At 40.1% G+C, this 26737-nt stretch overlaps 2 protein-coding genes and 1 long non-coding RNA gene across 4 annotated transcripts in view; 1 reads left to right on the forward strand and 2 right to left on the reverse strand.

Annotated features, from left to right (window-relative positions):
* Pdp1 (PAR-domain protein 1) overlaps positions 1-2898 on the reverse strand; it is a 38221-nt gene extending 35323 nt beyond the window's left edge. The window contains exon 1 of the mRNA XM_066292399.1: positions 2419-2898. Coding sequence (XP_066148496.1) covers positions 2419-2512 — 94 coding nt within the window. The 5' untranslated portion in view covers positions 2513-2898. The remainder of the gene's footprint in view (positions 1-2418) is intronic.
* LOC136344707 (uncharacterized) overlaps positions 1-26737 on the forward strand; it is a 41333-nt gene that overhangs the window by 9251 nt on the left and 5345 nt on the right. The window contains exon 2 of the long non-coding RNA XR_010732992.1: positions 624-687. This is a non-coding gene — a long non-coding RNA (uncharacterized lncRNA). The remainder of the gene's footprint in view (positions 1-623; positions 688-26737) is intronic.
* The window catches only part of LOC136344694 (uncharacterized), a 32357-nt gene continuing 9988 nt past the window's right edge, over positions 4369-26737 (reverse strand). Inside the window, exons 1-5 of one of the 2 annotated variants that reach the window (XM_066292387.1) lie at positions 15380-15504; positions 6011-6172; positions 5726-5928; positions 5090-5672; positions 4369-5038 (exon numbers count right to left, since the gene is read on the reverse strand). In XM_066292387.1, coding sequence (XP_066148484.1) covers positions 4634-5038; positions 5090-5672; positions 5726-5928; positions 6011-6154 — 1335 coding nt within the window. In that variant the 5' untranslated portion in view covers positions 6155-6172; positions 15380-15504 and the 3' untranslated portion in view covers positions 4369-4633. Of the gene's footprint in view, positions 5039-5089; positions 5673-5725; positions 5929-6010; positions 6173-15379; positions 15505-26737 lie in introns of those variants that run through there. The other variant, XM_066292386.1, reaches the window with a different exon arrangement.

Genomic DNA, 26737 nt, shown 5'->3' on the forward strand with positions numbered 1-26737 from the left:
AGTCGTGCACGTCGAACATTCAACCAATAATAGCTATTGTAATTAATTTTTTTACCAGATCATCAACTCATGTAGGTCGGTATCGACGGTTTACACTTGAACTACAATTTGACAGGTTGCTAAGCTCGTTTCTGGGGCCCCACGCGGATTGCACAAGATCGTTGGAAACACTTTTCGCCTATGCAGCGGATGTTAATTATTGTAAATATTTTATCCAAAACCTATTAATAAGTATCCCCAAGGAAGCGAGGAATTGAATACTCTCCTCACAGTGATAGATGTTCGTATTCGAAATAGATAAATTCGAAATTGAAAATATTTAAGTTAGAACCGGAGGCCAGAAGGTGTCGATGAAAAATTCAACTAACGTCAAATGCCTCTTATAAAAATACGTACGGACAGTTTTGTTCCAGCACCGAAATAGAAACTAGAACCAGGCACAGAAATATCATTCATTTTTCACAAGTTAATTGAGTCGTGGAATTATTTCGGAAGTTCTGGCATTAGGAGAAACAATCATTGTGTACGAACCTCTGTACAAAGCGCCAATTTTACCTTAAGCCCCTGTGTCAGGGTTTTGCCACGTTTTCTTGACTTCACATTTACATTTCTTATCTTTGCAGATCTCTCTTGAAAAGGCTCTCTGCACCAAGTCAAGGGTCAAGTCGGCTTTCTCTGCTTTTGAAGGTAATGCATGTCTTAAAATTTAATTAGCTTTTCCGTGTATTAAATATAAGTTCCAAGTCAACATCCAAATCCCCCCCTATTGGGTTTATTGCTTTTAAGTAAGCGTCCCGTTGTTTGGTCGTACTGCCGCTGTTCCATCACTATTTTAATCTGAGCATGTTTTGACGTAAGACTTTATGCTGACGATACCTGTATAGTTGCGAGAGTTGACTCTAAGCGCCTCACTTGTGGGCGGAATGATTTTAAGTCACTTTTACGCACATTTTGACGCACGCACTCACACGTGGCTCACCGAAAATAAAAATCCCCTGTAAACATAAGGTAATTAGAAAAACGGAAAATTTTTATATTTTGTCCGTTCAGTCAAATGGATATATTATTAGATGTTAAGCCCAGCATCACGTGAAATTCCTGAGGCTGAGCCAACCGTAATTATTTTAATAGGTGTTTTATATTCGGTTCATTATTTGACATTTTCACTGTATGTGTGTATTATATTTTTATTTTCGATTTTCAACCGCGTACCCGTGGACGACATTGGTACTGACATTTCACAATTTCGAGAGTATCACTCCCTTTCCCGTTTCGATTTCCCTGCCTTATGTCAGGTCGCAAGTAAAACGGCATGCTATCGTCAGACGTTACTGACCTCCGACAATTTTGAAAATGTCATACTACTGTCATCTGCTTCTCGTGCCGGTTTCCCTGGGCGGCGCCCCGCCGCATACTAGTTGAAAATAAAATAGTATGCCATTCTCGGTGGGAAGTTTAATTGCTCTCGAAACGATTACGTTGAGAAATATAATCTCTCGACGGTAAGAAAACACTTTCCAGCTGCCACTGTAATGTACTATTGCCGTAAAGGTATATGCCATTAATAAAACTCGCCAGCAGTCAAAATAAAGTTGCGTGCTTCCACAATAATTTAAGCCTCGAAACAATGGGGAGTAGACAGGTATTTTGCAGCCTAAAACGAGGCTAAACGGACCTTAACAGTGGTAACTTGAATCTAAAAAACTGGTATTTATAATACTTGGAGCTTTGCCAGGTGTGCCAGCACTGTTTCGAAAGTAGAAACACAGGCGAATTTGCCTTTTGACATTTCCGAACTAGGAAGTTTATGGCCTATCCGTAAACGTAAAGAGCATTATGGTGGTTACGGTGCCGAGAGGGTCCGCAACGAATGCTCTAAATGTTATCTCCTACCAGCACGCATAGGATGCATGAGAATAGTCATGATCAGAAAGAGAAACTGGGGGTGTTCGCAATTTGGTATGATGGGCGATAAAAGCTTGAAACCCACGTCGTCCCAGCAAATGGGGCGCAGCGTGAGAAATGCATCGAAACCTCGTGCTTTCTGACCTATAAATACAGATACATTAATGTAATACTATTATAACATCGAAGGCGTCACGAGTATCCTCCGTTGACGTCGGGACCCACGTCGCATGCGCCGCGCAGGCGTCGCTGATGTCGCAAAACATGTGACCGCTAGAAGCCCACCGATTTTTTACGGAAAAATACATTTCCCAAATTTTATTACTCACTAATGAATGAAATACACGTCTGGATTTTCAATTTTCGCCCGCCGAATGATTTTTTCGGCGAATGTCTTCTCTGGAGGATTATGTCTAAGCCCTGCACGATTATAGGAAGAGGGTGCGCGCAGGGCAATTGTACCGACCCGAAACTGGGTTAATATGCTAAGGGGGTTTGGACCTTTAGGCTTACCGTTTAATAAAGGGAACGTATGTCCAGGATGTCCTAGGAATGATTTTAGACCGCTTTCCAAAAGTATAGGTGAGCCACGGTCCTTGTAGCTCATCTCACTATCACTGTCACTGTCGAAATTATAAATTGAGCGCGGAATTTTGGCGGTTTTGTCGAGAGGTTCGCACCCCTCAGCCGGTCAACATACGAGAAAAAGCTCGCGCTAAACGCGATAGAAACAACTAAGATCTCGCCTCGGATCCCGCTGCCGGCACACACACGGTGTAATCAATTCAGAAATAAAATTGTCGTAGTAGTCGGTAGTGCAGGCGCTCTGTGTGCCGTGGTCGACGCCACCAGCCGCAGGTTACAGTCCAAGGCTGATAAGGGAACAAGTGATGGAAAATGAGCATCATCGAGGGCTGGGGCACCAGGAAATTTTCAGTCGGAACATAACCTCGGATGCACTTTTTGGAGACACCGAGTTGTGCCCCAGGTGGACGCGGTGCACCAACATGAAGCGCAAGCGTCGCGGTGCTTGGCGGCGACGACGCTTCCGGATTTTCATCGACGGAAGGCCGGGATTTGCGTTCCGGAATACGCGGGCTGGCTAATAACATCCGAAAAGGTATGTTACCAAGGAGGATCTAAAAATGGATAGTATTGTGAAGGAACTCGTGCTAGTTACCGTTCACTTGTCTGAGCGATATTAGGTCCTCGATGTCACGATTCTCTTCTGTGGTGTTACGACCTTAAACTGCCTCGGCTATACTTTAGACGAACTGGTGGTTGCTATTGAGGATCCTACATACGAAGAACCATCATTAAATTTATCTTTGGGCACGCCCATATTGGCCGTTCTTGGGGTAGAAGATTCGAGGGTCACACGAAGCGCTTTTGCCCCAGATCAACTCACCTGAATTTGCATACCAAGCAATACAAAGTTGTTTACCTTAGGAGACATCCATATTCCTGATTCTGATGGTGGAAGATTCGTAGGCACCTTCAACTTCCTAATTCCACCTCGTAACACTCACCTCTATGAGCTTTCAGTCTTTATTTGTAAATCAGTGTCTTAAGGATAACCCCCGAATAACAATCCACATGGTTCTTTTCGACTGTCTAAAGTTAAGATTAATATATAAAGGCTTTTTGGGTCTGGCGACAAGTTGCTGCGAAAGGAAGAGTGGAAAAGTTGATCAGTTTGTCTCTCCATAGCCTAATGGTTCATTCTTCCAATCTACTTTCTTACACTCGTAGAATTTAAGGCGTTCTTGATAACGGAACAAAAAGTCAATCAATTTCATTGTTTGAAATCGGCCATCAAGGTTACGCTATTAATTACCGCATTATACACGGAAAGTTAAAATTAAGTAAATTTTCGTGTACCTTACGCTGTATCCGCTGTCAGCGTGATCTTTTTGTTTACTCATATATTCAAGTTTAAGCTGAGTTGGTTTAGTTTTTACTTCTCGCTGCCGTATAATCGTCAGTATCTTACATTTATATTTAAAAACAGTGGCGTACCAATTTTCTTATCAAAATATTCAGTGTGGGACAGTTAATATGCAAGTTACTGACCAAACTAGAAATATACGTTTCGCTGCACAATGCGCTCCTTTAGTGACAATTAACCCCTAAAAGTTTCGATTGAATATCTCCAGTCGATTGTCAAGAATTAATACGTTTGTTTTTTTAAACCAAACTTTAGCCCCTTGGAATTTGGTAACGAAGCACTTTTTGAATAGAGTTTATGTGGTAAAATAATAATATTTTTAACGTAGAATACATGCTCAAATTGTGGTCGTTGCAACGAGGGACCTGTGTGCTAGAGCCTGATTATTGTTTTTTTCTTGATGCGTTGGTGAATGAAACTTGGCGCGTTGGTTAAACGCATATCACATCGTCCAACAACAGGAACTCTGCCTGCGCTCGAACCAATCACCCAATCAATGAGTAAATAATGCTCGGTTTTATTGTCATGACAATAATTTAATTTCAAAAATGATTAATAATACTAAGTGAAATCAATTTAACCTCCAACATTACTCAGTTCGTATTCTCCTTAGAGACCACTATAAATTAAGTTAAATTATTATGTATTAGTAGGCGAAAGGTTAATCCTTAAGCAACGACGAAAAAAACATAATAAATTACACTTCATAATTTTGTTACCGAAAACTACTAAAAAGCCTGACATAATTGCACAAAAAAACGCACATTCAAAGCTAACATTCTAAACCCATAAAACCTTCATGTTCGGGGTGTTGGTTTTCTCATTGGAAGTCGAACTCCGTCTTTTCGTTTGTTTTGAGTCTGCTTCCAATAGTGTACCAAACTCACAAATCATGGCCATATTATTCCCTGTAGATTCCTTCTTAACGTCAGTTTGGGTATCAGCAGGCTTCTGCCACAACGTGACGTCGCTTGAGCAGTACTTTCCGACATGTGCTTCAGAAAAAGAGTTAACGTCTTTAAGCTTGCATTCCTTGGTGTAGTCGTACATTCTAATGGACCTGCGATTGGTCCCGGGTGAGCTTAGTGTTAAAGTGGCGTCAGCCACAGAGTCATTACTAATTAAAGATCCGTAATCGCTGTTATTGTGCAGCATACTCTTCAGAAGGACACTTCTTGCTGAAACCTAAATGAACTTATTGGTTAAAAACATTTAAGGTAATAGGTTTAAACGTACTTCGTCTATTGCAGTGGAGTTCACTAGTGGCAGCCCGACGTCTTCGAAAGAGTTCATTGATGAAAACCCGCTCTCGTCTTCCGTGGAACTGATACTGGCAGTTGCCGGAAATCCAGGAGCTTTCTCCACAATTTTACCTCTATGATCCGCCATGTTTTCCAGCGGTCTTAATGGATCCGCCTGTTGGCCACCTCCCAGTGGTAGGGAGTAGCACTCAGTCTCAGTTATTGACGCTCTAGCGATGTCGTATTTGGAGTTCCTCCGAGTATCACCAAGCTGCAAAGACAGCTTTCTATTGAAAGCCGTTGAGATCTTGATGTCGCTTTCCGGTAAAATCAACTTCGGCGACACACTGAAACTGGCAGGTCTTTGACCGTCACTAGGAAACTCCTTGGCTAGTTGAGCGAGAAATTCTATATCTGATGGCTCCTCTGGAATTTTGATAGAGTCTTGAGAGCTAGTTAAGTTAGGTTCTTGCATGTGTAAGAGGGACTGAGCAGTCCTGAGTAGGCGAAACGCTTCTTGGGATAGCTTCTCTGGGGGAATTTCATCCGGATGCAAGTCAGCTTTCTTGTTTGGGCTCCTACGAAAGTGGTAATTGAATTGAAAAAAAAAGTTTATTTGCAGTAAACTTACCAAGAAGACAGGTGCTCCTCTACCAAGGCTCTTTGATCCATTACGGTGTTGCCACGTTCAATGTGATACTCGCTCTTGGATTTAGTTACCGAACTCTTTCGGTTGAGACGATTTCCCAGGTGTTCTAGGCTCGTGTGGGCTTTTCCAAGGAAAACTACGATTTGCTCCATTACGGCTTTGTACATTCCGCGGCTTTTTTCGATCTGAAACAGCAGCGGAATCAGTTGAAGGCGCTTTTTCAACGATACAAGATCCCCCCTCGAAGCTCCACCGAGATCTTATTACCTTTCTTAGCTGCCACTGAAGAGTCTCAATTTTACTCTGATTATAAATATTCTCAACCGGAATTTCTCCTTTCCTTGGGGTTGCGAACAGAGAATTGCGCCTTGATAATATGCTCCCACATGAATACCTCCTAGAATCGTCCATGCTCACGCTTCGAATGTTCTGTAAAGAGAAAAAACACATCATTCATTAGCAATTCTTCGAGATTATTATTCTTGACAGGCATTTGCTTCTCAGACAAATACTTCGCAGACAACATCAGCGTGAGGCAACACGGTAATTTACAGTTCACACCCATGAGTCAGGTGGAAGGACTGAATATTTATCCCAAGGGTGTCAAAACCTTTTAAACGAGCAATGGGCAATTTACAGCTAGGTATAAATGCGATTATGGTCGTTTTGGGTGATATCTTACGTAAGTGTGAAAGTGAGCCCCAGGGAGGGCGTAAAAAATCCTAATTGTCCCAGCTTACCGATACTGGTTTAATGCTCAATAAGAGGACAGTCAATTAAATCGCCATTCTAATTTATTCGTTCACGCCGTGTCATTTATATCACTCTTAGGTCTTTATGACGCCTAATCAGAACGGTTGTTCTAACGACGCAGATGACACGCTTTTTTCAGGAAAAAAAATAGACACTCTTGACCGCATATCTATGCTGTGGCAAACGCGAGTTTTGACTATTGCATAAATCACCTATGGGAATTATGTTTGTCTTGTATTAAGCATAGTTATTATGTGATGCCTAATAGGCGTGCTATCATTCGAACGGAATAATGAGCTGAAGACCGCAAATTTGAGGTCCGTTAATAACGAGTTCTGCCATTGATGGTACATAATATGGGTTGATTAGTATAATGAGAACAGTGTGACCTCAAAAAGTTTGTTCCTCTGTAATTGCAAAGGTAGAAAATCGCGAAACTATACGGCTTTATAAGAGAACATTATTAGTAAAAATATATTGCAGATACAGGATGTTCAGTTTCTTTCCTCTTTTTTAGAGGGGGAGTACTGTACTCTCTATCCGTTTGGGTCCATAGAAATTGTTTTCGCTTCGCGATCTAGCCTTTTTTGTTCCATGCGGTCCGTCCCCCTCCCGAAAACGACCCGTTCGTTTCATGAAGGGTGCTGATGTACAGGGCGTCCACGCGTAAAGTCCCACCTCCTTCTAACTTTTTAATATATTGACGCAGAAAGAGCCTCTTAACGTTAAATGCTTGACAGCTCTTTAAATTTTCCAAGATTGTTAGCAGTTTTATACGGGGTGTGCAAAAACGTGTGCCAACCCAATATTGCATTTTCTGAACAATTAAGCATTACTTTTTTTACATATTTAGATTCTGTGTTTTATTGCGAATTCAACGATATATGCACCTACGTCATACCTCAAATCTTATAATTATAACGAAAAGAAGAGTGTCAAATATAACAAATCTCCTCAATCGGAGTGATATAATAACAAAATGCCTACAAAGTGTGGAAAAAATATTTCGACCAAGTGGTGAACATGATGGAAGGAACTCTGAACAATACCTGTAAAATAATAACAAAAACAAGGGAATAAGTTTATTCTGCCTTATTGTCATTGTATTCAATTTAATTAAATTCGAACATTAATTATTAATATTAATTGCGCTTTTGTTGGGTTAACAAGCAAATATTGGGTTTAGAAAATAAGAAAAATGAAATATATCTTTTGAAGTAGCATTTTTCCCGTATTTTCAGTAAATTGAAAAAATTTGGCAACTTTCTTTTTCAGTATATATATATCATTTTTCATAAAAAATATTGATCATAAATGTCAAAAACTATTGAATTTAATCGTGAGACAATCCATAACAATAACAAAACAGATTACTGCTGACCATATCAGCCATATTGTTTTTAAAAGCTAAATAAAAAATAAATAAAAAAAATATACATATATATATATATATATATGTAGAACACCGCCATTGAACTATATTGCATGAGAGTAAATTTTTGTAAATATTTCAAAAAATAGAAAATTGTGTTGGTACACCTTTTTACACTCCCTGTATAAAACCGTTGACTTTCTCAAAAAACTACATGGACTTTCAAGCACTTTTGTTAGAAATTATTTTTTCCTATTTCCACATGTTAAAAAGTTAAAGAGAGGATGGGACTTCTCGCACGGACACCCTGTACATGTCTAGACTGAGTGATCTGTGAGGGGTCCCACTGAAGCTCCCGAAGAACGCCTCTACGTTTGCGGACGAGCTTCGAATGCATCCAGCGTCCGAAGACAGTCCGTAGTGCCTCTTGTATGCCGGCATAGATGTAAGAGCGATCGCAGCAAAATAGAAATTTTCTTTGATTGAGGAATTATTGTTGCTCAATGGTAGGTTCGATGCGTGCAGCATGGGTACCACTCATCGCCGAAGGCCCAAATTACCTAATAGATGACATAATCGTGGTAATAATCGAAAACCACGCCCACGAGGCGCGGATTCATTCTCATTCGATTTTTCTGATTACAGCCTTCATAAAATTCGAGCCATTGTTGTGGGCAATTAGGAAATATTTTTAAAATCGCAGTTCCAAAGTCGTGATCCATGAACAATACGTTTCAATTTAAGGTTGCTTAGGGGTGCCTGCCATTTATTTCTCGTCTATCGAATGAGCAATAACCTAGATATTCAGGAGCTAATTCGACTTACGCCGTTGCAGCGCCTTTATGCAACCTCAAAAACCGCCATTAGGGCATTTGTTGCAATTTGTTGTTGCGAGCCGATTTTAACCAACACCAGGGAGATGATATCGCGTTTTTACCGTACATAATTCCATTTTATTTAATTAAAGTGCCACTTTGATCAAGATAACACCGAGAAGACGGAATATGTATATACATATATACAGGGTGTCCCAGTTGTTAAAGTAGTAAGTTCAACCACGTATTCTACACCGAAAAGTAAGTGTAGTTTATTATATAAATTATATACGAAAAATTCTTCGTTACAAAATACAGGGTGTTAAAGTTTTATTAAAAAATCACAAATTCTTGAATATGTCCGAAACCACCTGAGATATCTTAATGAAATTTCGTAGAGTTTGACAGTTAATATGTACACACTATATTTTTTTTGTTGCGGTTTTTTGGTGGTAAATGCATGTATACAGGGCGACCCAAAAACAAGCTACCACCACGAACTTCATTTTTTCAAACAGAAATAATTTTTTTTTTTCATTTTTGAATTTTTCGTCGAATTCTAAGTATATTTTATGTAGCATTTTCTATATCTGAAATCAACAGTTATCGGGAAATTTCATTATTTATTTTATAAATTATTCAGGCGTCGGTCTACCGAATGGCCACCAGTGTCTCGGAATCTCAATCCTTTAGACTATTTTTTTCTGAGCCCATCTATAAAATGTACAAAACTAGATCTGAAACGATTGACGACTGAAAAACTAGAATCAGAAGAGAATGCGCTCATATTAGTCCAGAAACAATAAATATGATTCAGCTCGAATTTATCCACCATTTGTGTTACTGCCGGGCACAAAAAGGACTTTATTTTAAACACTTAATTTAATAAATACTTTTTCCTACTTATTAAATATTATGTTTCGTGAAAATCTATTAATAGTTACTGCAACCATCATCTTGGTTTCTGATATTTTCAGATGTAAATTTCTCGATAACTGTTGACTTTTGGTGTAGCAAATGCTATATAAAATATACTTAGAAATCGATGCAAAATTAAAAAATGAAATAAAAAATAATTATTTCTGTTTGGAAAAATTAAGTTCGTAGTCATAACTTGTTTATGGGTCACCCTGTATACACACGTTTACCATCAAAAAACCGCAACAAAAAATAAACATCGGCGTGTCCCAACGCTTTACCAATAAACAAACACCTGATTTTTAATCGAATTTATTCCATCTTTGTGCACACACTGTATATAGTCCACATGCAGGGTGTTGCAAAAATCAATATCAAAAATGGTATCATGAGATTATTACGGTCAAAAAATTAAAATTTGATTTCATAGTTATTTCAAAAAATTGTCTCGTTTAGGTGCTATTGACCGTCAAAAATCTTCAAAAAAAAAAACAACATACTTTTTGCTATATCTCGAGAATGCTTTAACGGATTTTAATGAAAACCATTGCGCATTTACCCCTCAGTACGGGGATTATGTTCATGTAACATCCATGTCTATTCGCAATGTGCAAGGACCGGAACTTTACACAGGGTAGCTCCATCGTATTGATTAATTTTTCCGATGATACATTTCACATGATGATGCACTCTCCAGTCTCTTGTGAATTTCTCGTGCAGTTCACATTTCATGCCGAAGTTTTTTTTTTCTCATACACAACACTAACGTGCCGTCTCTTCGACAATTAAGGACACTTGTCGAAGTTTCAGTTGAATAGCCAGCTAGCTCTCGTTAGCTGTAGTGAAAACTGAATTAATAACAAAAAAATAAATAAATAAAAAACAATTTAAATGAATTATGAAAGCGTTCACATTGACCAGTGTCGATAATTATCGAATGAGATGGCAAATTGACGTTCTCTACGAGAAAAGAAAATAATTTTTTTCAGCGTGAAATGTTAACCGCACGAGAAATTTCCAAGAGATAGAAAAGTTGGAGAAAGGGCTAATGCATAATCAGGAAAAAATCAATACGATATAGCTACCCAGCAGAAAATTCTGGTAATTTTTGTAGGAAGATGACTAACAACGTACTGCTTGCACACTGCCAATGGACATGCATGTTACGTGGAAATAGTCGCTGTACTAAAGAATAAACGCACAATGGGCTTCATTGAAACCCATTGAAGCATTTTGGAGATATAGCAAAATATATATATCTTTTCAAGAGCTTTTGAACCAAATCTTAATGTTTTGACCGAAATAATGTCATGATACCATTCTTGACATTGATTTTCGAAACACCCTGTATATATTTCATATATAAAGGGGTGCACATACATCCTTTCCTCGGATGCCTATCAGTTTATTTGTGATTTCATAAACATATCAATTATGAGGATGTACATGAGGCTCACAAAGGTACATTTCAAAACTACGGACATCTCTACAGGTTGTCCCAAAAGAGCGTAGCAACACAAAGTGTGACTTTTTTAAACGGGACCACCCGCATTTTTTTCACGTGATAGAACCCTCTTTTAAACCTGTATTATTTCCTAGATTTTTTTCACCCTTACACGCAGTGGCTCGGAGCTACGACGTTTTAAAAAAAATGAGATATTTACAGTGTGTTATAAAAATAAAATTAATATCGTAGTTACCTTAAGTTAGATTTCGATCATTTCAGGATGGATTTCCACGTAAGATCCCCTTGGCTGATACTAATTCTCACTAAGCGAAAAATGCATACAGTGTAACCACAATAACAACTTTAATTTTCACTTTTTCAACTTCGATTTGTTTCTGTTTTTGTTTTTTTTTTCAAATGTTTTTTATGACGCAGGCCGAAAGAACATTAAATATTCTTCATTTTGGTGTGAAACAATGTCAAATTTATCTTAAGGGTTAACAGAATTATTCATTATCCCAACAAAACTTGCATTCGTGGCTAAGTGTCCGACTGTTCAGCTTGAGTACGGTTCCTGGCTAATTTCTCCCACCTTGAAAGAGTGAAAATTAAAGTCGTTGTGAACGCACTGTATGTATTTTTGGCTGAACGAGTATTGGTACTTGCTAAGGGGGCCTCACGCGAGAATCCATCCTGAAACTCTCAAAGTCTAACTTAAGGTGACTACGATATGAATTTTTGCCATGAGGCACTGAAAATGTCTATAGTTTCTTATAACACGTCATAGCTCCGAGGGTAAAAAAAATTATGAACTGGCACAGGTTCGAGAGAGGATTCTGTCATATGAAGAGAGTGCGGGTGGTCCCATCTTAAAAAATTCCACTTTGAGTCGCCGCGCTTTTTTGGGACACCCTCTATAGAGATATATATGGAATCATATGGAAACTTCACGGAACGAAGGATAAACGACCCAGCTGCCAAGCAACCGCAGAACCGGACAACTTTAACAGCGAATGTTTCGGTTAAGTACATGGTGAAATTAATCCCAGTTGAAGCGCCATGGAACGTACCTCAGGAATTCCAACCACCGACCAACACTGAATGCTTCACCACTGACCTATTCTCGAGCATTTTCAGATTAAAATTCAAATGAGTATACAAGTTATCACACGCCCCATTATTACAAGATTTAATGAATAATTATTGGAACATAAAGAACACGATCCTCTTTGACCTTAGTGGTACCGTAGTGAATGTAGGATGTTTGCATTTGTTTCCTTTCCTATTATTTATTTATCAGTTTCTTTGCGTTTCTGTGGCCGAGGCAGGGAACCAGTTATAACATAACGGGTGGAGTATTGCCGACCATTTCTTTTATTGACTTCAAAGGCCAAAGGTCGAGCCTTGTCCGATACGCTCATCGTTGATAAATTAACGACGGAAAATGACAAGAACTCACGCAACATTTCTACACTTAATTTTCTTCAAGGATTTGCAATTTTCGTGTAGAAACGGAGGATATCCTTATTTATTTTTACATGGTATAGTGCGTATCTCTTTATTGTTATTTCAAGCGTGGTTTTGCCCGGAGTTTTCAAATAAAACTGAAACCCACATCAGAGTTAATTGAAGCTGGGTTGAAGGCTCGTTCCTTATCTCATATAATAAGTATAAAGTGGTATTATTACAAATAATAATAATTTAGGAATTTTACGTCGGGACGATTTTATCGAGGGAATGCGCAATTATATCGAGGCACTTTTTCAGGGATTATCGTTATTGCTACTCTGTGAGGAATCTTCTGAATGATATACGGGCCTAATGTCTTTGGAAAAATGCTCTGCTAATGGAATAACCGGAAATTATTTTATTTCTCATGAGATATTTTCCAGGCAGCTTTGTTTGCACCAACGATGCCACATAATCCCTTGGAATGCGAGCAAATGCCTTGATCAATCGATACTATAGGCGGATCAGCGCACCTTTGCATGCGGCCGTACGACGACGCGCATGCGGTTTCTTTTCCGTTCTAGAGTACTACTGAACGAACGTACGGGGCTGAAACGTACGTCGTGCCGGTATAACGCGCACATACGGCTCAGTTGCATTATTTTGAGTACTATGCTCGCCCATCGTGGCGCATTTTGTCGAATATCCACGCTGAGCAAGAGAGCAAAATTTCACTCTCCCCTTCGCCAAGATATATGCTGCGTGACGTAGAAAAGAGAACACCCCGTGAAAATGGTTTTATTTAAATAATTTTTGATTCGCATGTTTCTTACGCTAAGAAAAATCCTTCACTAAAGCATTAAACAAATTTAATTGTTAAAAACGAAAAAAATATTAATTATTTGTCGGCCCTTTGCGATGTCTTACACATTCCTGTACACCTCTAGGCATGGATCTGATGTACTCTTGGGGATCTCATTCCAGCCCAACTGGACAGCATGGCGTAGCGTAGCTAGGATTTTTGAGGAATGGGGTAAATTAAACAAACTTCTACCTACAATATCCCATAGATGTTCAATCGGTGAAAGATCTGGAGATCGAGGTGGCCAAGGTAGCAGATTGATTGCATTTCGTTGAAAGAACTCGGATAAGGGACGCGATGAGGTTTTAGAACTTCTTGGATGTCTGTTGGGCTGTCATACTGCCTCCGATGAAAAGTAAAGGCGACATGCTACCATATGCAATAGCACCCCGAACCATTGCCCTAACACTCCGATGGACATGCCTCTGTATTGTAAACTGAGGATTCCGTCTTTCACCGCTTGTTCTTCTTATTCATGCTCCGCCATCATGATGCCCAAACAGAATCTGGATTCGTCACCAAACACGATATTGTCCCATTCCAGATTTCGATGTACCCCTTCTCTGTACCAATGCAGTCGATTTTGACCATGACTTAAGGTGAGGGTTAACGCAAAATGGGGACGGTGGGAAATCAGTCCGAAACATCTTATCCGGCGATAAATGGTTCCAACCCCAATGGGCCTTCGATACCCAGCGAACCACCGATCCGCCAGCGTCCTCCACGAGACGGATCAATCTCTTAGGGGTGTAATTCGAAGGCGGCGATCTTGGCGTTCTGTAGTTCTTCGGGATCGTCCAGGATCTCTTCTTCTGGCTGTTTGTTCTTCTCGGAACTATGCCTGGCAACATCTTACTATAGTGTTTACACTACGGTTCAATCTAGTGACGATTTCCCTAAATGATCGGCCAAATTTTCGTAGATCCACCATTCGGCCTCTTACAAACAGACTCAATTGATAAAAATTTCGCTGTATTCTGCATCTGAGCATATTTAAATAATCTAAAATAATTTCTAAGCCTTCTTATACCGATAAATGATATTTTGCCGCCATATTGCTGATATTTTATTTCAATTTTTATAATTAAAAAAAAAATAAAATTCCTGATAACACATAAATCGACTGACAAATATAGCTGAAACTTCAATTGTTTTTTGTGTTCCTATGTACAAACATGCATACCAAAAATTGTTTAAATAAAAGCATTTTTAAGGGGTACTGGCTTTTCTACGTCACGCAGTGTACATGTCGCGTGGAGTTTAACCTGCAAATCTTCAAAGACATTGCGTCTTTGGTCCTGATTGACGATGTCACGCAAAGATTCATCGACTCGACTGTGGCCGGCTATTATAGTCGGGTCAACACCCAACTTAACCAGGCAAAAGTAAGTACAGTATGGTACTCACTAAGATGCGCCACACCACCTGTGCATCTCCTGCTGCATTTCGCGATTGTAGTCAGTTTCTTTTCTCATTTAACCCCGCATTTGCGAATTCCTTTCGATGCCATGTAAATTTTAAAACTTTTTTGATTCGCGCCACTTTGGCACCTACCCCGCCGAGAGGGGTTCCCCTGTAGTACGACTTATTCCTGCGCGCGAAAAAGGGTCACATATGACCGTGTCAGTCATAACATAATCTTGCCGATTATGACCCACCGGGACGACCTTGGTCTTCTTGATCGGTTTGTTTTTGTTTAGTGTCCAGACTCGCTTCTTCCGTACTGTCTGGTGTTCGATTTTCTCTTCCCTGGTGCAGATAGTCAACTATCTCATTTCAATCTTTCATGAACGGAGCATTCTGGCTCCCTGAAGGAAGCAGCACATTCACAATTTCGCTTGTCTGCCACTAATTGCGGCCGCATAGTTGAGTATTTTATGGGTTCGTGGCGGAGCACCTGCGACCGCGAGACGAAGATAAAATCGGATTTAATCGACGGACAATAATGATATTAATGGCCCCTTTAACACACTAATCTACAACTTATTAAAAGATTTTATCAACCTGTTGCGGAGCTTACCTGCAATTTAGAAAATCCGGACTTGTGGAGTAATAATTATCAATCAATCACACACTATTTTACGTCGAAGCTCGTTCGGGAGCGAACAACGAATGACCAAATAAATCGCAACAAAGTACCAAATCATCGAATCAGGCAGAATTGTGGAGGTTTTTGCGGCCCGCTGACAAAAGTTGCAGAACGATGACGAAAGTGTTTTGTAGTCCAATTGCGGCATAGACATGAAAGTTACATTGAGATCAAAAATATGGGCCGATTTGTGGTATTGTTTAACTACCATCGAACCTTTGAAAAAGCTATTTTAAAACTCGAACTTAAATGAGAAATCCTGGAGGCATTCTCGACAAACCGAACGTCTATTTCCAGACGGCGAAAGCCCCAGATTTAAGGCTTCGAACATCCACGAAATTAATTTAAAATGTTGATTCGGCCATAAGATCGTCATATTTCGTAATGGTCATGTCGGGGAATCAGTGGTCTTATGTGCCGTTAAACCTGGAAGTGGGACGAATGCTCTGGAGAAGCGGCTCTTTGTAGGCACTTGAAGGAATTCAAGCGAGTTATTGGAAATGTGTGATGTGCGGATTAACTTCGGTTATTGGCAGAATTACCGCGGAAGCGTTCCCCCTCGCGCTGAAACGAAAACGCTCATGTATTTAGGTTTCCAAAGAATGAGTTTATTTGCCTTCCAACAAGGGGAAATAATACATACACAGAAATAAAATCTCACTTTACGCAAGCCACATCCTGGGCAATAAAGAACGATATTATATTGTTCCTTTCTGACTACTCGAATTGCTTTTGGGGCCCCCCCGATGTTTATGTATTTACGCGATAAAAGCCCTCGTTGGCAGTATCTCCGCATGCCACTAACTTTGTGTTTACCGCTCGAAACCTTATGTGCTTTTGGCCCCAAATTCCCGAACACGAAACAAGAGTGTTTTGGGTGTCAACCACCTTGGCACACTTAAAAGCAGGTTGTTTGGCAAAATAATCGGCATTTCGGTGCTTGTAAAGCCGCCCACGCTTTGATATTAAATCATGTAATATAACGCAGATGAAATAAAGCTACATTCCATCAATTATTATCCTCGGCGCCAGTGGGGGGAAAGGGGAAATCTCTCCATCACTGAAGAACTATCTGCTTATGGGACTTCACGTTCTTGCTGTGCGGCTGAATTAAAGAAATTGTTTATTGTCGTTACAACATATTGGTTTTTACATACCTCAAAACGGTCCTTAACGCTCGGCTTAACGGCCGGTGGCCGTTAGGTTGAAACTTCCTCACCCAAAACCACATTAAATACGAAGTTTTGGGGAGAAAAGAACGGAATACTTTAAATCCATCATAGTTTTAAGTCAAAATAGTTGATTATTAAAAAGTGAGCATAATATACAAAAATCGAAGTACATACTTAACAGTGTTATATACAAAATCAAATAAGTTCATTTCTACAGATATAAAAGGAATGAAAACAATAAATTATGCTGGCAAAAAGTATGGAATACTTCGTAAAATCCACTATAATCGATACAAAACTTTAAATAAACTAGTATTTTGTGGCACATCCTTTCGAGTCGATAACAGCCTGACATCGACGGCGCATAGAATCGATCAAACTTTCACAAATGGAAATAGGAATCTTCACCCATTCGTCCCGCAGGACTTTCCACAACTCATCCCGATTGGACACATTCCTGGCCCGAATTTTTCGAAGTGTTCCCAGAGATGCTCAATCGGATTCAAATCCGGCGACTGAGACGGCCACTCTAACACGGGGATGTTATTATCATTCGGCCATTTTTTCCCTAATCGGGATGAAGGTTTAAGACCGTTGTCCTGCTGGAAACGGCAAAGTAAAGATATCTCTTTATCATCAAATGGCAGCATATAGTTCTCAAGGATGGCTTTGTATTCAAGCCGATCCGTAATTCCCTTAATTTTGACCAATGGTCCACCGCCGGATTGGGAAAGACATCCCCATACCATTATGCTGCCACTATCATGTTCCATTGTTGTTATTTAAATTTAATGGTTGGGATCAAACTTAGGCGCCACAGGTCGATGAACGTAACTTTTCCCATCAGAGTTCAAAATGTTAACGTTAGTTTCATCACTGAAGAGAATAGTACTCCACGTTGAAGGTGGCCAAAACAAACTTCCTGGGCAAACTTAGTCCTGGCTCTTCTGTTCTTTTTAAAAATTAAGGGCTTCTTCGCTGCAATCCTTCCTACTAATCCCATTTCGCACAACCTACGACGTACGGTGCGATCGCTTACATTGATGTCACTATCGTTAGCGATTTCTTGGTTTGTAATCCTGGAGGACTCGACACGATCTGCAGATGATATTTTTTTAAATCCGTTCATGCGAGGTGGCGTCCGTTTTTCTTGGACGTCCAGGGTTTAGTCCATCTTTTACATGTCGAGAAGCGCCAAATTTTCTTAAAATTTCGTAGGCGGACCCTCGGCTGATTTTTAACGTCTTTGCAATGTGTTTTTGTTTGCAGCCATCACGTAACATTGAATTTCGAAAATATTCCGAAAAACGCGTTTCCTTTGGCATATTTCGTATAAAATGGAACGCACACTCGAACTGAATAACTGATAATGCCCCCATAAACAACAACACTGCATAGTGTTCCGTAATTTTGTCTAACGAAAAGATCGTTTTTAACAACCATTTTTTTTAAAATAACTTTCCTAAGCGAAATGTTGTACGGTGAATTTAGGAACGTACTTTTATGTTATCGACAATTTTGAAGCCGAAAAGGAAAATGACCACCAAGAAAGTATTGTTTCAAATAATGTTCCATAGTTTTGTCCACAACTGTGTTCCAGCTTGCCTCCGATAGTTGTCACAGAATTAAATGGAACGACTTACATCCTTCCCAGGCAACCATTATCATGGAAGCGTAAAATCAAAGAAAGTGCATATATTTTACTTAATAAGAACCGATGTTTGGCCTCTTGTTCAACAAGCATGGTTAACACTTGGTTACCTATGCTTGAACAAGAGGTCAACCTCGGACGCATAAATAGAAACTAAACATTATCTCGTGGATATCTCGAAAATAAAACGAATTTCGACAAAAACACTTAAGAACTCTCGTATTTTTTGGGCATTCGCTGGTATGTGGTACTACGCATTGCACTCTTTCAAATGAGCCGTGACCATTATGGAGGTGCTTTAAGTGAGTTCAGGTTAATAACGTCGTTTATTCAACTGACATCACTTGTGGCACTATTACAAGAACAAGGTTAATAAAATTCATGTTCCTCGCGGTTTAAAGTTTCAATAGAGTTTTTACGTAGGTAATGAATGTTGAAAAGCACCACCCACACCATCTTCACAAATACATAACACGCCTCTTGGCTGACTTTATTTATGGTTCATTTGAAAAAAAAAAACAACGAAATAAATAGCACTGTAAAACCAGGCAACTATTTCAACATCTGCTTCGGCTGTCCCTGACACTTTCCCTCCAGATAAAGTTGTCAGTACCTTGAACTACTTGCCCTTAGCCTTGGCCTGAATTAACCTGAAGCGCTTCTTCACCAATACTATAGTGAATTTCTCCGCATAAAATTAACTCCTGGCGAACTGACTCCCCGAGAAGCTGAGGGTGTTTAAGTGCTCTCCATTGAGGGCGGAGCCCGACGACTCAAACCCATAACCACAGGTACATGGAATTTGCATTTCAAGTGCGTGTTCATGGACGCTCCAAGGAAGGAGCGGAGGAAATCGGATGGAACCGAGCAAACCTCGTCACTGAAGAAGGTACGAATAAAACCAGAGTGGAGGCAAATACGTATACAGAGTGTTTCCTAGATGCGGTACGTAACTTCAAGAGCGTATTCTGTCTCTAAAGTAAAAGTAATTTTGTTATATAAATTGTTTCCCAAAAATGCTTTGTTACGGAAATACAGAGTGTGAAAATTTTATTTAAAAATTACGTGGTAAATTTGGTACCCCAGTGCCCTTTTTTAATATATTTTTTCTTTTTTAATTGTTTTTTTCTATATAGAAGGAAAAAGGTCTTCTGTGTGTGCTTGTCAGTGCCTCAACAACTCTTTTCCTAATCGCTGGATTGGACGTGGGGTGCCCAAGCTTGGCCAGCTCGAAGTCCGGATATGATTTTTTCAAATTTTTATTCACGGGGCCTCCTCGAGTCACTCGTGTATAAGACACCTGTATGAGATGAAAATAACGTAAAAAATCTAATAATTAAAAGTTGCGATGCCATAAGAAATACTTTAGGAGTTGTTGACGGAGTGAGACAATCAATGATGAGACGACTGGAATCGTGCATTTTTTCAAAAGGTGGTCATTTTCAACTTTTGCTTTGGCTCTGTGTCACAAATAATTATTTTTATAATTGCTATTAGTCGTTAAACAATAAAAATAAATTAAAATGGCTCGCCGTTCCTTCATGTATGGTAATTATTACATTACGGCGCACTACAATGTCTTTTTTTATCGAAAACGGTGCATCCTACGGAGAACCATCAAAAGGCCTTTTTACCTTTCGAATCGAAAAAACAATTAAAAAATAAAAAAATGTTGAAAAGCACACTGACGTACCACGTTTGCCGCGTAATTTTCTAATGAAACTTTCACTCCCTGTATTTCCGTAACGGAGCATTTTTGAGATATAGTTTATATAACAAAATTACCTTTATTTCAACGGCAGGACACGCTTCCGAAATTACGCGAAGTACTTAGGAAACACCCTGTATAGGGGAAACTACAGTCAAGGGTAAATTCGCCGGGGAAAATCTGTGCTGCTAGGAAAATATCTGCGGGTATTCCCCAAAATGAAAGCGACTCCGCCTATTTTTATTAGCAATTCGCATCAACACGCGGAAGTTAATATAACGTTTTCTGTTAACCCTCCATTAGGCCAACTGTATCTGTAAGATACACACAAGAGATGCATGGTAAATTCGTTACATTGAAATGAAATCAAATGTTTTAAATATATAACAAAAAACATGTCATATAACATATCCATTGATATATAAAGATACATTGGATTAATAAGAGAAAAAACGAAAATACGCATATTATTACAGGTATACAGGTTAAAAAAATTATGAGGATTCGTCGATACGATATTCAGGCAGACACAGGGCATCTTTGCGTGTTTTTTCAAACACAGGGGATTTTACCCCCTCCTCCCTTCCTCTGCATTGCAGGCGCCCGCCGGAAGGATATGTTTACATTAAAAAGAACTAACAAACAACATTCCGCATTCTTCCCACGCTCATAGACCCTGTATTTTCCTCGCACCTGCAAGCCGAATTGATAAGCAAACCCTCCACCCTTTACGGTAAATGGTGTATTGCAATCACCGTAAATGTGAACTATCAAAAACGTTCAAAAAGATAAAAGGACAACAACCGCTTTGTGACGTACCACATCATATTCTCGCCAGAATGCGTGGCGGACACCGGGAGCGAACACAGTAAAATGACTTAAAACTGTTCTCGTAAATGGCCAAAATTAAAATGGTTCAAATGCGTTTATGAGTAAAACAAGGAGGATCGCCCGGTATATCTCAGACGAATGACTCAACACTTGGGCGAATTTATGGCCAAAAACAAAAAAAAAATCGCATTCGCATTGGCTCGTTATTTCATATACGTTTTCGGTCGAGGTTAGTGAAGGAATACTGCAAAAATGAAAAAAACGAACTCGGAGAATTTAAAAAAAAAAAAAAAAGAAAAAAAGAAACGTAACGCACGCATCTCTCTGATACACGCGCGACTCGTGGGGGGTTGAGAAGACTTTAACGCCCAGTTTCGGGGTGGGTTTGGAATTTTCGGTAAAGTACCGAGGGAATAACGACATCTTCCGCCCCAATAGAAGGGTGCACCCAACACACAAGCCGGCTCGCGTTCAGATTTCAAGTCAGCCCGTTGATTTGTTCATTTAAGGTGTTGTAAGATTACGGAAACCATGCATAAATCCAAGACATCCAAAGCCATAACAATTCTAAAATGAAGTCCCGTTATTAAGGAATCAAAACATTTCCTAATGGAAGTAATTGGCACGGTATTACATACACGTCACAATAACTGCGACAAAGAGCATCTAATTATTTCCTCGGTAGATTCGACTTGTTTCTGTTATTATGGTGACAGTGCGAGATGGTATAATACCGAGTAGTACTGGATTATTACAGTAATGAAGCAAAACTTGCGTGAAATCGTAAAATTGCCTCTAACCAAGTTGATTTATAGCGCATTTTGCAGTAACTTAGAGAGTTAAAATACCTTCACTGACGAATTAAAAGTACGCAAAGTACAAGCTCGTTTGATGAAATGTGTCAGATAAACTAGGTATGCGCGCGGGAATGCTAAAAAGAGCAGGATGAAGCCTTCAAGGTATTTCAGTTTTGACAAGTGAGTTCATTAGTGTCTGGCTAAAAACTAAAATTAATTTGAGACCGGTGCTTCAAAGTCGTAGAACCCCGAAGCCGTTTGTCTCCTGGAAGCTTTATACTTAGCATACAATAGGAAAAAGTCGATAGTCTCCAAGGGAGAGTGCGGATTGTTGTGCTGAAAATTATTGCTACCGATGGCTAATTATCATTGTTACTGTGAAATTCGCGGATGTTCCCAAGGAGCAATTCGAAAGAAAGAGATAAATTCTTTGGGCACAAAATACGCGAATTTATGATTCATGTAGTTCAGCAAGGAATACGTAATAAATTACCCGAGAAACAGCAATAAAACAAACGTTTTGCCTTAATGAACGTCTGAAAGCTAACGGATAGTCGGGAGATAATAATTTCTACACTTGCATAATAATCTGCATATTTTCTGCATCCGAGGATTAAATTTATGTTTATGGTCTCCATACGCACACGGGACGAATCAGACCTTGCAGGCAAAAATATTAATAAATTATGGCAAAATGTATTAGATAATACAATAACCGTAATAAATAGCGATCGCTTTGGCATTTAACAGCTTGCTCTTAAAAGAGAACGGGATTTCTATTTGTGCGTTACATAATTCAGCTTTAATTAGTTAATAGCAAATACATTTGTCGGGTAATGTGTATTTATTGTATTGACTACCTTCAGAACTAGGAAATGGACAGGAAGACACGTCATTAAGAGCGCGTGATGGGGCCACTTCATCTCGTCAAATAGGAGTCAATTGAATGGAAATTGCTCAAAATTGCTCAAAAGGGGCAGGGGATGGCATCTCGAACTTCGAATTTGATTTCTAATATGCTGCGGGGCACAGATAAGAGAACACTCCGTGAAAATGGTTTTATTTAAATAATCTTTGGTATGCACGTTTGTACATGGGAACACAAAAAACGATTAAATTCTCAGCCATATTTATGAATCGATTTATGTGTTATCAGGAACTTTAGTCTTTTTTCACTATAAAATTTGCAATAAAACATCAACAGTATCACTGCATAATACCATTTATTGGTTTAGTGGGTTTAGAAAGTGCTTTTCGATTAATCAAATATGCCCAGACGCAGAACGCAGAGAAATTTTCGTCGATTGAATCAGTTTGAGAGAGGTCGAATGGTCGGTCTACGAAAATTTGGTCGATCATTTAGGGAAATCGTCACTAGATTGAACCGTAGTGTAAACACTATAGTAAGATGTTGCCAGGCATAGTTCCGAGAAGAACAAACAGCCAGAAGAAGAGATACTGGACGATCCCGAAGAACTACAGAACGCCAAGATCGCCGCCTTCGAATTATACCCATAAGAGATTGATCCGTCTCGTGGAGGACGCTGGCGGATCGGTGGTTCGCTGGGTATCGAAGGCCCATTGGGGTTGGAACCATTTATCGCCGGATAAGATGTTTCGGACTGATTTCCCACCGTCCCCATTTTGCGTTAACCCTCACCTTAAGTCATGGTCAAAATCGACTGCATTGGTACAGAGAAGGGGTACATCGAAATCTGGAATGGGACAATATCGTGTTTGGTGACGAATCCAAATTCTGTTTGGGCATCATGATGGCCGAGCATGAATAAGAAGAAGAAGCGGTGAAAGACGGAATCCTCAGTTTACAATACAGAGGCATGTCCATCGGACTGTTAGGGCAATGGTTCGGGGTGCTATTGCATGTGGTAGCATGTCGCCTTTACTTTTCATCGGAGGCAGTATGACAGCCCAACGGACATCCAAGAAGTCCTAAAACCTCATCGCGTCCCTTATCCGAGTTCTTTCAACGAAATGCAATCAATCTGCTACCTTGGCCACCTCGATCTCCAGATCTTTCACCGATTGAACATCTATGGGATATTGTAGGTAGAAGTTTGTTTAATTTACCCCATTCCTCAAAAACCCTAGCTACGTTACACCATGCTGTCCAGTTGGGCTGGAATGAGATCCCCAAGAGGATGTCAATCACCTCATTCGATCCATGCCTGGACGTGTAGAGGAACTCATGAGACATCGCGAAGGACCGATACAGTATTTTTTTCTTTTGGTTTTTAATCATTGAATTCGTTCAATTGTTCAATCAAGCATTTGTTTTGGGCGTAAAAATTTGAACAAAACCATGTTTACGGGGTGCTCTCTTTTGTATTTCACGCAGTATACATGCAGACGCTGACCGGCCTCTCAATCAATCCACGCAAAAACTGTCATCAGCGACGTCGAGGAGCGCTGCTTTTGGGTCGCCTTTTTCCCACATTTCCTTCGTGATGTCTTCAATTTTATAATTTACTGAATCCCAACGCATTCATCAACCTCGGCACTCTGTGGGACACCCATTTCAATCAATCCCATAGGGCGCATTGTTGCGGCGCGCACGGCTCTCTGGTGGTCAACGGCAGATTGCTTTGACCCCCCTTGTTTTCGCGCCACTGTTCGTTCACAGGCACGGCGTTTGTTCGGGCGCACTAGCGATGTCCGTTGAACACAAATGCCTAGACTGGCGTTGGGATTCGATCGATTGTTGCCTAATTGAAAACGCCACGCAGGGCAAAAAAGGTGAAAGAAAGGCCAAAGACAAAGTTGTTCCACGACGCAATCGCGAGAGTGCTTCGTGGAGACTGAAGAAGATGCCCGACGGAACCCAAAGGTCCTAAGAATAAAATTCAATCTATGGGGCGTTCCGCGAACGACCGCCACCCCAAGGGGCGGCCGCAATAGTGACAGAATTTTTCTGATTTCCCATCGTCCCGAGTTCGCCCGATTTTGTTGATATCTCAGCAAACCGATCACTCCTGATTATTATTCCCAGTTTCCGGTTGATTAAAGCAGTGACGGCGTCCACGGCACTGGCACAGAAGACCCTTTAACATTCCGCGCTCATCTCGGGAGGGCTCGGCATTGTTTTAAAATTAGAATGAAGGAGCAGATGTACCTTTTCAGCCATCGTGCGGTCGCAATAACATATTGTAGGCGCCGTCATTACATCGTAAGTAACGTGTGCTCACGAATAAGTAAGTAGCCACCAATGTCACATTTTGCATAACAACCAGCCACCGATCTTAAATTGGCCCAATTTCCATTTATGGACTTTCAAGCGATTTGAGGGCGAACTGTTGGCCAAGACGTTGCGCTTCTTGGTGGTCATTATCTAAAGAGTCCCGCAGAGACGACTTCCTGTTAGGTGACTTATTTGAAGTCATACACCTGTACAAACGACATAATGAGAACAATGCCATCAGTTTTGTGTGGATTTTCGACGACAGACCCGACGCGTAAACGGTACCTAATTGCGGCAATTTATGATGGTTTTTGAAACTTTTCCCTTATCCTTCTATCTGTGAGATAAATTTGCGCCTGTTTTGCAACTCATGGTTGAATATAATGGGCAGTAAAACTGTTCGCAATTGAGTTTAAAAGCTATTGCGGCATTGACATTTTCTAGTGAACGCGAAGAATTTTTTCGAAAGATAAATGAACGGAGCTATTTTGAAATCGGGCCTATATTGTGAACGAACGCTCGAAGATTGCCTATCTATTTACAGACGGCGAAAGCTTTAAGTTTAGATCCTCGGAATGTCCGGGTATTAATTAATAATTGTCAATATTCATGATTTAAAGTCAACAAGGTTTTAATGGAAGCTGTTGGGCCCAAACGCCGGGGAAGCGGTATTTATAGACGTCCAGAAACCGCGGCAGAATCTGCTCACAAATTTGGCAAAAATCGCAAGACCCCCGGAGTGAGCAAAAAACGGCAAAGCGTGAAGAAAGGTCAATTATGTAAGGAAATTTTCTTGCAGTTCACGTCTGATACCATCGTGTTTCTTTGTCTTAACATCCGTTTGTAGTATCCGTTCGACGATGAATGCGCAACATACCCGTACAATAAGAACCCAAGAAGTAACCTAACGTGTTATTTTAGTAACTTCCTCACAATTTGCATATAAGACTCATGGTTTTTTCACGATATTATTGTACTTGTCCGTAATAATAGCCCATTATTCCGGGCTTAACAGCCGATTGTCTCAGTTGCTGCTTGCGCCGTATACGCGCCTGGGCTTGACAATTCAGAGTACCGTGCTGTACGCGAGATCAATCAAAGTGCAAATTTTCATCTATGACCATCAGGAAACCAGGACAAGGCCTCAAGTCTCAGAACCAGCAGTCACCGTTACGAAGAGATGCATTTACCTCTAATTGCCTTTGGTAAATGGGCGAGGATTAATTCGAGCAGATTATCCTCCCGAGATAAGATAAACTATTTACATAAATCTCGTTATCTGGGAAGGAAATACGAAATCTGCCTAACAATACGAAGTTGCACACAGAACGGAGGATTATCTGATGGGGCCATCTTTAAATTCGAGTTCGTAGCATTTTTTGCGCAAAACGCAGTGCTCCCCATATCTTAGTCCCACGCTGCAACGAGTAAACTAGCAGGTATGTCTGCGTAGTCCTATGCGAAGGAATCCGATCTCCTCTCCGGAGGAGGATCGCAAGGCATTGAACGTTAACATGTTTTTTATTTATGTTTTTTTTTTATATTGAGAGAGAATGTTCGTTTTTTCTCCCACTGCGTTTGCTAAATTTGTTTGGCTCTTGCCCAAAATAAACGGCCAAAAATGTGAAAAACGCGAGCCGGCCCATCATCGAACATGCCGAGAAGCGATTCTTTCAGCAAAAGAGGCACAACACGCAATTGCGAAATTAGTGTTCGCGATTTTAAATTCTTGGCACTAAAACCCTCTTATTGTGGTAATTTTAGCTGTTCAACACTTATAAATGTCATGGCGAATTGGGGTTTCGTCCGAGTTAAATGAGACATCTCCAAGCGGAATAGGACAGATTATGATTATAGACCACAATAACATGGACCAGACTTCGTCATTGTAACGTTGCGTGGTGCATGACGAAATTAGCTATACTTTTCCTTTT

The sequence above is a fragment of the Euwallacea fornicatus genome, chromosome 17 (genome assembly GCF_040115645.1).
Source record: "Euwallacea fornicatus isolate EFF26 chromosome 17, ASM4011564v1, whole genome shotgun sequence".
NCBI lineage: Eukaryota > Metazoa > Arthropoda > Insecta > Coleoptera > Curculionidae > Euwallacea > Euwallacea fornicatus.